General features: G+C 50.2%; 1 protein-coding gene across 1 annotated transcript; it reads left to right on the top strand.

Moving 5' to 3' along the window:
• Positions 1 to 7,242: 7,242 nt before the first annotated feature.
• LOC135828099 (uncharacterized protein K02A2.6-like) lies at positions 7,243 to 11,475 on the top strand. The gene has a single exon (XM_065340532.1). It carries the CDS (start codon positions 7,243 to 7,245, stop codon positions 11,473 to 11,475), a length of 4,233 nt encoding a protein of 1,410 aa, XP_065196604.1.
• The last annotated feature ends 704 nt before the right edge of the window (positions 11,476 to 12,179 follow it).

Here is a 12,179-nt window from a genome sequence, read left to right as displayed (position 1 = left end):
AGGCGTAGAGCTACGGCGTCCACCATGGTCCACGCGTCCGCGGCCTATAGCGCCTGTGCACAATACATGTGGAGTGTGCGTGGTACCGGTACCGACGACTGTACATGTATGTATACATGTACCGTGCACGCGCGCGCTCGTGCACGCGCGTGCACGCATGCAGCTCACGTCGAAATAATTGCGCGTCACGTCAGAAATAATAATAATTATTATTATGTATAGGATATTGCACGGTTCCGAGGTGATTATTTTTCAAATCCCCAAGGCGCGCAGCGCCGCGGGCCGCGGGGATTATAATATAAAAAATCCTCGCGGACAGTAGTGGCGGGTAGTACTAGTGCACTGAGTCTGTGCCTACTGTTACTTTTCGGGTGATCAGCAGCGCTGCATGCAGCATGAACCAGTGCACTGACTGTGAACGGAACACCGAACGCGAAGTACCGGTAGTTCTGATCAGGGATGTTATGTACTCCCTGGTTCTGGTCGTTTGTTCGTCGCCTCTCCAGGTTTTGATCCACTTATTGGTTTGACTGAGGCGAATGCGGATTGTCACACACTTTCTTTGGTTTGTCTCCCAAGACGAAGCCTCATGAACTCTGCTGCTTGTTGGTAGCTGACAAGACCGTGGGGAAAAGCGATACTGATAGCGATCAAGTGAAGACGACGAAATAGTAGATATTGTAATTATTTGAAAATAATTTGAGGTGCTCTGTTCGTCTGTCACCTACCGGCGTGGAGGCGATTTATTCCCTACAAATCAAAGGCTACAATGAAGAATTGTCAGACACTGACGTCCGTCCCATGGCTTAGTCAAATGGTGTAAGAGTATCCGAAATAAGATGGATTGTTTGTGATCGTGTGGAACAGATTTGACAAGACCAGTAGAGCGTGAATGGGTACATCTACACGTACATGTATTATTTTATTTTATTTTATTTATTTCTGCACCTCGTGGCATGTCAAGACAGCCAATTGAATTGAGGAGAGGGTGAGACCAACCACGGAAGAAGAGAAAAAAGAAAATGAAGAGCACGTACACAAAGTGGGAAGGGATTAGCAACTTACAAAGCAATGGGATGCTCAGCGAGCTATGCAGCGGAAGTGGTGACTGTGACTTTGTTTACTGGGAGATACTGAAGTGCTGTCTGACGAGGGTACGGAATTTGGGCATATCTAGAGCTTGTCTAACACTGGGAGGCAGTTGGAGCCACGTGGAATAGGAGGAAAAGAAAGGGGAATTTACGAATAGGGTAGACCTAGCTAGGGGGAGACGAACGCAGCTTCGGGTGGTGCCACCTGAATTGAACCAATTATTAAGAAAAGGGACTGTAAATGAGCAGGGTGCTGGTCAAGGAAAATTGAATGTGCCAGGGTGCACTTGGAAGCATCAAGGTAATGTTGCAGAGTGGTAGTGGATGCAGCAGCATACAAGTCTAGATTTGAGATATAACGATCAGTACGAAATATGATTCGCAGTATACGGCGATGGAGAACTTCTAATTTACCTATGTGGGTTTTGTTAATGGTGGACCAGGCACGGAAGCCGTACGTGAAGAGGGGAAGAATGTATGATTTATAAAAATTAATCCGGCAATTTTTGGGCAAATGGGACAAGTGACTTGACATTATGCCGACAGATCGGCATACTTTGGACGACACATGATCAACATGGTGAGACCAGGAGAGGGCGGAATCTATGACAATGCCAAAGTGTTTATGGTGGGGCGCTACAGAGATAGGGTGACCGGGATCATCGGGAAAGTGGAAGATGGGCACTGGATCTGTGGGAGGGGGAAAAAGGAGGAGCTCGGTTTTGGTCACATTTGGCTTAAGGTACCAAGTGCTCATCCAGTGAACAATGTCGTTGATACAGGTCTGAACTTTGGGGTTCAGGGTGGCGTGAGATGGGGAGGAAGCAAGGACAGTGGTATCATCTGCAAACAAAGAAATATTGGGAATTGAATAGGGGAGGTCATTAACGTATGTGAGGAAGAGCAGGGGACCTAAAATGGAGCCCTGGGGCACTCCGGATGTCACAGACTCGGGGTCAGATAAGGTTCCATTTACTGTGACGCACTGATTTCGGTCCAAGAGGTAGCTAGTTATCCAGGCGAGTAGGGAGCCGGAGACACCATGGGCACGAAGTTTGGCGATCAGGCCCTTGTGCCACACGGTGTCGAAGGCCTTGGAGAGGTCGAAGAAACAGATGCAGGAGACCTGCCGCTGGTCTTTTAGGGAGCAGAGGTCTTGGATTATGCGGGACAATTGCAGGGATGTGTTGTCCTTACGTCGGAAGCCAGATTGTGCGGGGTGAAGAAGAGGGGAGATATGATCGTACAAGCGGTCGTACACTATTCTCTCTAGCAGTTTGGAGACGCAGGACAGGAGGGAGATTGGTCGGTAATTAGATGGGTTGTTCTTGTCGCCTTTATTTTTGTACACTGGAATGACAGTGGCTGACTTCCATCGTGACGGGAATGTGCCGGAGGAGAGGGAAAGGTTAAAAAGAATGGAGAGTGGGCGGGCAGTTGAGTAGCTCAGTTTCCTGAGGATCTCAGTGGTGATCCTATCAGCTCCGGGGGATTTGTTCAGAGGCAGTCTTGCAATATACTTGTGAACAGTCGATGAGGTGATGATCAGGGAGTGCAATGTAGTTGCTGGTGGAGGTAGGGAGGAAATAGTGGGAATAGGAGCATCGGGGTCAACCTGTAAGCCAGCACTGACGAAGTGGCGGTTCAATAAGTTACCAATTACCAATGGATGCCGGAGAGGTGCTTGTTCGACCATTGGGGCCCACCATCTTCGAAGGTATGACCCGGGCGCTGGTAGGATTTCGCAGTTGACGAATGAGCACAGGGAGGGATGGGAGGCGAGGGTTTGTGGGAGATATCGTGGCACGGAGGTTGCGGATGTAGCAGCGATGGCAGGATCTGGAAAGGCATTTTACATAGTTACGTTGGTGTTTGTATTTGTTGAAATTTGTAGGGGATGGGTATTTCCGGTAGATGCTGTAGAGATCGCTCTTGACTTTGTGTGTGTGTGTGTATGTAGAACCAAGAGTACATAACCCCCCGGAGTGTGCAACGCCTGATCCAGCTCTGCGTAGGGTCTTGGTCGAGCAGAATCGGATCTTTGCGTCATAATGCCGTACACATCTGAGGGGAACCCGGGGAGTCGCGGGTGCTCTTGGATCAAAAGCAATGGTACCCTGCCTCGAGACCGGCCTTGCGCTGGTATGAAGTGTACGCATGACATCAGAAGATCCGATTCCGCTCGACCAAGACCCTATGCAGAGCTGGATCGGCGTTGCACACTCTGGGGGGTTATGTACTCTTGGTAGAACCAATGACATTGAGTTAGTAGTAGGCTAACTGCTGCAAAGTTTTTATCTTTCAGGTCTGTGAAAGAAGGAATTTTCCAAACACTGTACTAGAAACCAAAGTTTGCATTGAACGGCGATGCTCATTACTATTCGTCTTTGTCATTTCGTTCAATGTTTCTATGACAACTCGTGTGCTGGACGAGCATTTGTTGTCATTGACTCAATTTCTTTTACTCTCCATAGGCTATTGGATTATTTTCCTTACTCGGTCTATTTATAACCAGTATCTATGAGAATGTGGTGTGTCTCTATGGTTACCGGTGTTCGGCACACCCGGTTCATGTAGCATGTTGCAAATTAAGATGTTCTTGTTTGTTGCTGATAGAAAGATTGCCACTTCCCTAGTTTTGTTTCACCAATATGCTTTTCTTTTGACAACTATAGCCACTTCCCCTTTTTAGACCTTATTTGGAAGGCCCATTCTTGCATATTCAAGCAGCAGCCAAGGGAGCTAGCTCTCTTGGTTATGCTGGTAGAAGGACTGGGTCCGACCCACCGTCCGAGGGGATTATGAGCCATAATCCCCTCAAACTAGGGGAAATTAACCGTAGATCACCTGAAAAGGGTGGTCTATAACAACTTAAGGGGGCACATCACCCAAAAATTCGCTGAAAAATCGAATTTGTAAATTCATATTGAGTGCTACGTCAGTTGAAAGAGCATGAATAGCTGCAAATTCTCTGAAAACTGTGTCCCTATCTGACCAGCCGTTCAAGAGTTATGGCCGAAAATGTGCCCTTGCAAGGAAAGATTTTTTTGTTGCATGCTGTCATTTGTTGGCAGCACTGTATTTGAATGTGAGCAGACCGTGCGCAACTTGTCGTATTATGGAAACACGCGAAAGTGTGCAGAATTTTGCCCCAAGTCCAAAAAAGTCCAAAAAATCACGTTAAAAAACCACGTATTGGGCTGCACGGCGGCGGGCGAAGCCCGCCGCCGTGCAGCAGGACTTTTGCCAGCACCCTCGTGACGTTGCAGATACATGGCTTGATTATTGTAGTTGACGTTGATTTAGTGACTTTGGCAAGTTTGAGTCGTGTCAAGAAGTCAGGTAGGATTCAGTACTAGGCAGTAGTGAAACGTGAGTGGCAGTCTTTGCCGGTTTCTGAGGGCATCCTGGATTTGGTTTGCAGCGCTGTGGAAATGGCTTGCTGTGGAGGTCCCAGCACTGGATGTTGTATCAAAGGTACGACCTCGTAGCACGTGCCAAACCTAAAAAAATTCAAAAATTGCCTTGGGTCTGTGGGAGTCCGTGAAAGAACGCCCACTCGTTCCGTTGTGACAGATTCCAGGGCCACGTTGAGGGGCCCTACCCCACCACCCATGGCTGCTTCTGGACTTGTTTTAGGTTTGGGTCCCGCGCACGGACAGAATGGGCACGAAAATGTGAAAAAAATGTAAATGCATTTGTTTGGCTCCTGGGTGGCTCGCACACCGTAGCACTATGCCGGAAATTTGAGTTTTTCCGGCCTGGAAAGCCTGTCAGTGAGACGCAAGAACTTGTAAATCATGTCCTGAGGGCCAGCATAGTGGCAGGAGTGTGTGGTCAAAATTTCACTCAAATCCACTGAGAAACACCAAAGTTACGGTCAATTGAATGCCATATGAAATTTTTGGGTGATGTGCCCCCTTAATTAAACAAACATAATCTCTACTAAAGACCATGAAGACGTGACCACGCGCAGGTCAGTTTTTTCAGCTGATCTTCTTCTGGTATTAGACATGCCGTAAAAGGAAAAAGGCCCAACCCTAGCTGAGTACGTTGAATAGGAACGCCAAGACAGCTACCTACAAGTACAGTCATGATTGTATAGTATACACTACACTTGCTGGGGAATCCAGTATAGACAGCACACACTACACTTGCTTGGGAATCCAGTATGGACAGCACACACTACACTTGCTGGGGAATCCAGTATGGACAGCACGCTGGCGGCTGGTTTGATAGAAGCAGACACTAGATGCACTGGTACCTTAGTACACACTACACTTGCTGGGGAATCCAGTATAGACAGCACGCTGGCGGCTGCTTTGATAGAAGCAGACACTAGATGCACTGGTACCTTGAACTTGAAGTGAAAATAGGAGTTAGTTTACGAACCAGCCTCGGCCGGGCAACAGAGTGCGGCACTGGGAACTCTGAGCAAATGGACATACTCACACACGACAAAACGCAAGCCCTCCCCCCCCCCCCCCCCCCACACACACAAACATATGCACATACACACGCACGCATGCGCACACACAAACATATGCACATACACACGCACGCATGCGCACACACAACCACACGTAAGCCCGAGCGAGCACACACGAGCACACACGCACAGCCCTGTACCACACTGAGCGTCAAAGACGGACTCAGCACATTTGATCATCAGGAGGGTAGGCGCAGGTCTGGGATTGGGACTAAGTTATAATATTACAACTGGATTTGGGACTGAAATATAACATAACCACTGTGATAATGTTAACCAGATACGAGTTCACAAACAGCAAAATACTCAAGCAAACCCACAGACACGTGCGGGGTCAGATAATGAAAATATACAGAGCTACTGAGAGAAAGCAAAGTATTCTCTACAGTGGTTGTACTACGAGAGTGGGGTATAGACATGGAAATTATTTCAATCAATAGAAAAATGAAAACTCAAGTTGGACGACAGTAGTGTCTTCTCTATGTACATTAGATAGGTAGAAAAAAAAGGACTGGTCTAGGCTTTGCTGCTGCTGCTGGTCTGTGCTCAAGAGACGAATCAGGAAACTGATCATCTACACACTCACATAATGTACACAAACTACTAACACAGTCATCACCATCACACATCTGTAGACAGGGTCCAGGTAACGTCACGGATAAGCTGCTCAAGCCGGGACACCAGTCTGGCATTCGCACAATACGGTGTAACCCATAGTTTACGCAACACAGCATTAGACTGAACAGCTCTCACTAACCTTTCCAAACAATCATCATCATACTGGAAACCACACCCACGTGCATCCAGCATACGCAGGTTAGGACATGACTCAACAACTTCACTAACACACTGTGCAGTGACAGAGGGACAACACCTACACCTACACCGTAACCTAGACGAGTGTAGTACACACTGGCTACACTTGTAAAGTGGGTGAGTGGGACACATTGGCTACACTCAGTTTAGAACAAGTAGACAATGCTTTACACACTGATACAACACCATCACTATCTACAAGATTACCTCTCACATTGACAACCTCTAGACTGCCAGACAAAGACTGAATGATGGACGACAGTATACTGCCATCGTCACATGCATTCCAGCTAAGATCTACACATGTAGCTTGCGTACGCCTTTGCAGTGCGACAGACCAGCAGCAACGCGTCGCAGACCAGCATTTCCACAGCCAGACAAATAATTATTGATATCAATGGTACTGCTAGCAAAGCAATAATGTGTGCTGAGAAAGTGCCCGATAGATACTCAATCAAAAAGAGATAGGCGTGTTGTATTATTATGTACGCTATCCTATATGCAACCACCCGCGTGCATCTGTCTTATTGTACGCAGTTTACGTTAGCTTACGTCATGCATTGGTATTTGGCATGCACGCATGACTACACATTGAGCATGCTGATTCCGGTGTGCTGTTCGTTGTTTTGTTGTTCTTTTCCACTCGCTCCTCGATGGAGACTACTACAAAGTATTTATTAGAATAAACCAATACGTTTATCACATGGCGCAGTGAACTATTTTCTTACCTGTCGTAGTAGTATTGTAGGCGGTAGGTCAGATCACCCGTTGTGACCTGACAATCCCGGCCCGTTGTTTCAGTGGTGTGAACCTCGTGCGAGTGCTGTAAATTTGTTTCGATTCGTAATGTCCGACTCTGGTAGTGATGCTGTCCCTGGCGCAGCAGCCACGCCAAACTTACCTGTCAGCCCTGATGTTCAGGCTCTGTTGACCTTCATGCAGGCACAGATGACAGCCGCAGCGGACCGCGAGGCACGCCTGACTGCCCTGTTGAGTAGCTCCAATAGTGGCAATACATCCACATCGCAGCCCACGACGAAACAAATCTCGGTGGAACGGCCCATCCTGCTTTCCTCTGCCACGCTCGCGGACCTCAACGCATGGGAGGAGGCTTGGGAGGATTACGCGAGATGCCAGAAACTGTCCGTTCAGGACCGACTAACACGAGTGAGTGCTCTACGCCAGGCACTAGATGAAGACATAAGGCGTTATTTGCGCGAGGGGATCATCGCCGTGGCCACTAATGCCGATGCCTCGGACATAATCTGTGCTGTCAAAAAATATATCCGTCGGCAACGTAACCCGTTGCTGGATCGGATAGACTTCTATAACCGACGCCAGCAACGTGGTGAAACCTTTGATGCTTTTTACACCGGCTTAAAGGAGTCCTTTGCTGCCTGCGACTTCGCCGACTTGCAAGTCTGTTCCGCATGCTCTGCCCGCATGTGCAGCAGTTGCCCCAAGATGCTGGTGCAAGCACACGAGGAGATCCTCCGTGACCGGATTGTTGTGGGTGTGCACGATGACGACACTCGGCACAAATTGTTAGCCGAACAATCCCTGACACTAGCTAACGCCGCAAAGATTTGCCGTGCTGAGGAAGCAGCAAAGCAAACTGGGGATGGTATTCTGCCGTCAGCATCGATCAACGCCGCCCGTAGGTCACAGTACCAGCGTCAGAAACGCTTTGGTGACAAGCCGGCGCCGGACGCCACCTCTAAGGCAGCACCCCAGTCTGCTTATTCATCACCCAAGAAATGTCCCCAGTGTGGCCGCTCTACGCATACCAAGTCTGCCTGCCCCGCTGCTGGCAAAACTTGTAACGGCTGCAAAGCCACTGGACATTTTGAAAAAATGTGCCCGAAGAAATCCAAGCAGCCACGTGGTTCCAAGATCGGCCAGCTGAAGCTCCAGCAAGCATCATCCGGGCAACAAGGCACCGTGTCTGTGACGACTACGCTCAACACGGAGGAGACAGGTGCAGCCATTAACTGGATACCGGACACCGGCAGTGATGTCGACGCCATTGGTCTTCGTCATCTTGACCTTCTGGGTGGATTCCCAGAAAACCTGGCGGAGGACCCAGACGTCGTCACCGGTGTGAACGGTCAGCCTCTCGTATCCGTTGGCCAGATCAGTTCCAGCCTTGGGCTAGGCTCCAAGACTCACCGCACCACCATACACGTGTACTCCGAGCTGTCGGATGCCTTGCTCTCCCGGACATCCCTGTGTGCGCTCGGATTGCTGCCGCCCAACTGGCCTTCTGTTTGCCGAGTTGAGCGCAAACCAGCACCTGAGCCCACCGCCGACCAGATTCGCACTGAGCTGCTGGAGGAGTTTTCTGACGTGTTCGACTCTGACAGTCTGAAGCCCATGTCTGGTCCGTCAATGGACATTCAGCTCGAACCAGACGCTACACCTTCCTGTGTTCATCACGCTAGACCAGTGCCCTATGCGTTTCGGGACCAGATTAAGGAACAGCTTGACAACATGGTGAAGGATGGCATCATTGAGCCTGTCTCTGAACCCCGCGACTGGTGCCACCCTATTGTTATAGTCGACAAGAAGGGCACCACTGAGAAGCGTCTAACGGTGGACTTCAAGAAGCTGAACGATCAGATCCAACGTCCCACGCATCCGACACAGCCACCTCGTGATGTCGTCACCAGTGTCAGCGGTCGCTTCTTTACGAAGCTCGATGCTCGCCATGGCTACTGGCAAGTGCCACTCAGCGAAGCAGCGCGGCCATTGACAACGTTTATCACTCCATGGGGCCGGTATCAGTACTTGCGCAATCCGCAGGGCCTCATCTCGGCCGGAGACGAGTATAACCGCCGTATGAGCACGGCATTCGACAACATCACCAATTTCAAAAAGGTCGTCGACGACTGTCTCGTCTATGATGATGACCTTGGTGACCATGTGGCACGCGTCCGGCGCGTATTGTTGTGTGCGCGCGAGCACGGCGTAACCCTTAGCGCGAAGAAGTTTGTGTTCGCTGCTACCGAGATCGAGTTCTGCGGCTACATCCTGAATGCTGACGGTTGGACTGTCGATGACGCTAAGCTCTCCGCTATCCGCGACTTCTCCACCCCGACGAATCGGACCGACCTCCGATCGTTCATGGGCCTCGTAAATCAGCTTGCTGAGTTTACACCTGCTATCGCCGAGCTGGCGACACCGCTTCGTGGTCTGCTGAAGACGTCTGCTGTTTTCCAGTGGGAAACGCCACACACCGATGCGTTCAACCGTGTGAAGAATGCTCTGGTCGAACCCCCCATTCTGGCGTATTACCAACCTGGTCTGGAAACACGTCTGGAAACAGATGCATCCCGCACGAAAGGTCTCGGCTATGCACTGTTCCAACTGCACCCGTCTGGCTGGCGCCTCGTCCAGTGTGGTAGCCGCTTTATCACCGACACTGAGAGCCGCTACGCTATGATTGAGCTTGAATGTCTTGCTGTGGTCTGGGCTGTGCGCAAGTGCCACCTGTACCTTGCCGGCAGCAGATTCGACCTCATCGTAGACCACAAGCCCCTGATTCCGATCTTCAACACGTATAGCCTGGATCAGGTCGAGAATCCTCGTTTGCAGCGTCTCCTGCTGAAGCTTCGGCCGTACCAATTTCATGCGTCCTGGAGACAAGGAAAGCTGCATTATGCCGCCGACGCTCTGTCTCGAGCACCCGTCTCCGACCCACAAGCATCTGACCTGCTTGGAGAAGACGACCTGCCATCTGGTTCTGCTATTCGTGCGTGCCTCCGTGCTGATGACTCTGGTTCGATGTCAGCATTACGCTATGCGAAGCTCCAAGATGCGTGCGCCTCGGACTCTGAGTATCAAGATCTCCTGCAGATGGTACTCACCGGCTTCCCACGCTCCTGTTCCGACCTTCCACGGCATCTGCAGCCCTATTGGAATGGACGCGAACACCTATCTGTCGACTCCGCCGTCGTACTGAAGGGCAATCGCATCGTAGTACCTGCTGCTCTACGTGCATCTGTGCTGCACGATCTACACGCTGCACACCAAGGAATTGACCGCACCAAGCGCCGTGCGCGTCAACTAGTGTACTGGCCTGGTTTGAACTCTGAGCTTGACCGCCTTGTCCGTGCATGTCAGCCCTGTCGTGAGTTCCAGCCATCTTTGCCGAGAGAACCGCTGCAGAGTGACCGTCAACCGTCAATGCCGTTCGAGAGTGTCAGCTCTGACCTCTTCCATTGCCAAGGTTGGGAATACCTTGTGTTGGTCGATCGACTCACCGGTTGGCCGTGTGTTGCAAAGATAGGCCGCACAGCCACATCTTCTGACGTGGTTCGTCAACTTCGTCGCTGGTTTACAGATGTTGGCGTTCCCAGTGCAATCTCAACCGACGGTGGTCCCCAGTATGCGTCGCGACGCTTCACTGAGTTCTGCGACCGTTGGCAGATGAAGCACATCACATCAACCCCGCACTTCCCGCAATCAAATGGCCATGCCGAGTCCGCGGTGAAGTCCATGAAGTACCTGATTGCGAAAACCACTAGTAATGGCAACCTGGACACCGATGCCTTCCAGCGTGGTCTGTTGGAATGGCGTAATACCCCACATCCGTCTGGACCCAGTCCTGCCCAGCTGCTATTCGGTCGTTCGCTCTCGTCATTCGTGCTGGCGCATCACTCGTCGTTTGCCCCGGAGTGGAAACAGCGTGCTACCAGTATAGAGAGTTCTGATTCTCCACCTGTCTCGGATCCAGATTCGTCTCAGCCGCGCATGTTGTCTAAGCTCACTATTGGCATGCATGTAGATCTGCAAGATCCGCGCACCAAACGGTGGACAGGTCGAGGCATCGTTGTCGCCATTGGTACCCATCGAGACTATTACGTCAAGCTACGTAGTGGTCGTGTGTTTTGGCGAAATCGTCGCTTCCTACGGCCTTATGTCCCGTTGCTGCCTGATCGCGTTTCTACTGATAGTGCGTCTGAACCTGCTGTTCCCGCACCTACTGAGCCTGTTGTTGCACCCCGTCGCAGCACCCGTAACCGCCGTCAACCTGACCGTTTGAACATTTCTGCACACCAAGGACAGTCATATGTTTGATTAGTTTTTCTTCTTCTGTAGTCTGTGCTACACTGTGACTGTTCTCGTTGCCTTGCCTCTTGTTCATGTTTTTTTTTTGTATCTTCATAGTTATTATGTTTAGATCATAGTCTGGCTTGTTCACCCATTATGATCTCGGAAGGGCGTGTTGTATTATTATGTACGCTATCCTATATGCAACCACCCGCGTGCATCTGTCTTATTGTACGCAGTTTACGTTAGCTTACGTCATGCATTGGTATTTGGCATGCACGCATGACTACACATTGAGCATGCTGATTCCGGTGTGCTGTTCGTTGTTTTGTTGTTCTTTTCCACTCGCTCCTCGATGGAGACTACTACAAAGTATTTATTAGAATAAACCAATACGTTTATCACGAAAGCTAATGCCTTTGGAAAACAAGTGTGGAAAGAATGAACAATGACCATCACAGGACGCACCTTGATACTGGCAGTGTTCATGATGAGCCACCAGAAGATGAACCCGATAGCGATGTTCCTCTATCGACTGCGCTGGACGAATTGCGGGCATAGCAGTACTGCCAGTAGCAGTAGCGTCCTCGGTGGATGATGGGACCGGTGTCTTGGTGCTCAGACGCATCACATGCTCGCATTGTAACGCCGCGACGGGATTGACGTTGCGCACAGCAGTGAGGACTACGTCCGTGTTGGGATCCACTGCCTCCTTCTTCCACACATCCATG

This window comes from Sycon ciliatum, chromosome 12, assembly GCF_964019385.1.
Source record: "Sycon ciliatum chromosome 12, ocSycCili1.1, whole genome shotgun sequence".
Taxonomy (NCBI): Eukaryota; Metazoa; Porifera; class Calcarea; order Leucosolenida; family Sycettidae; genus Sycon; species Sycon ciliatum.
This window is presented reverse-complemented; position numbering and strand designations above follow the sequence as displayed.

Bases quoted from the DNA above. Each gene is read 5' to 3' on its own strand.
- LOC135828099 (XM_065340532.1), top strand. From the start codon at position 7,243: ATGTCCGACTCTGGTAGTGATGCTGTCCCTGGCGCAGCAGCCACGCCA.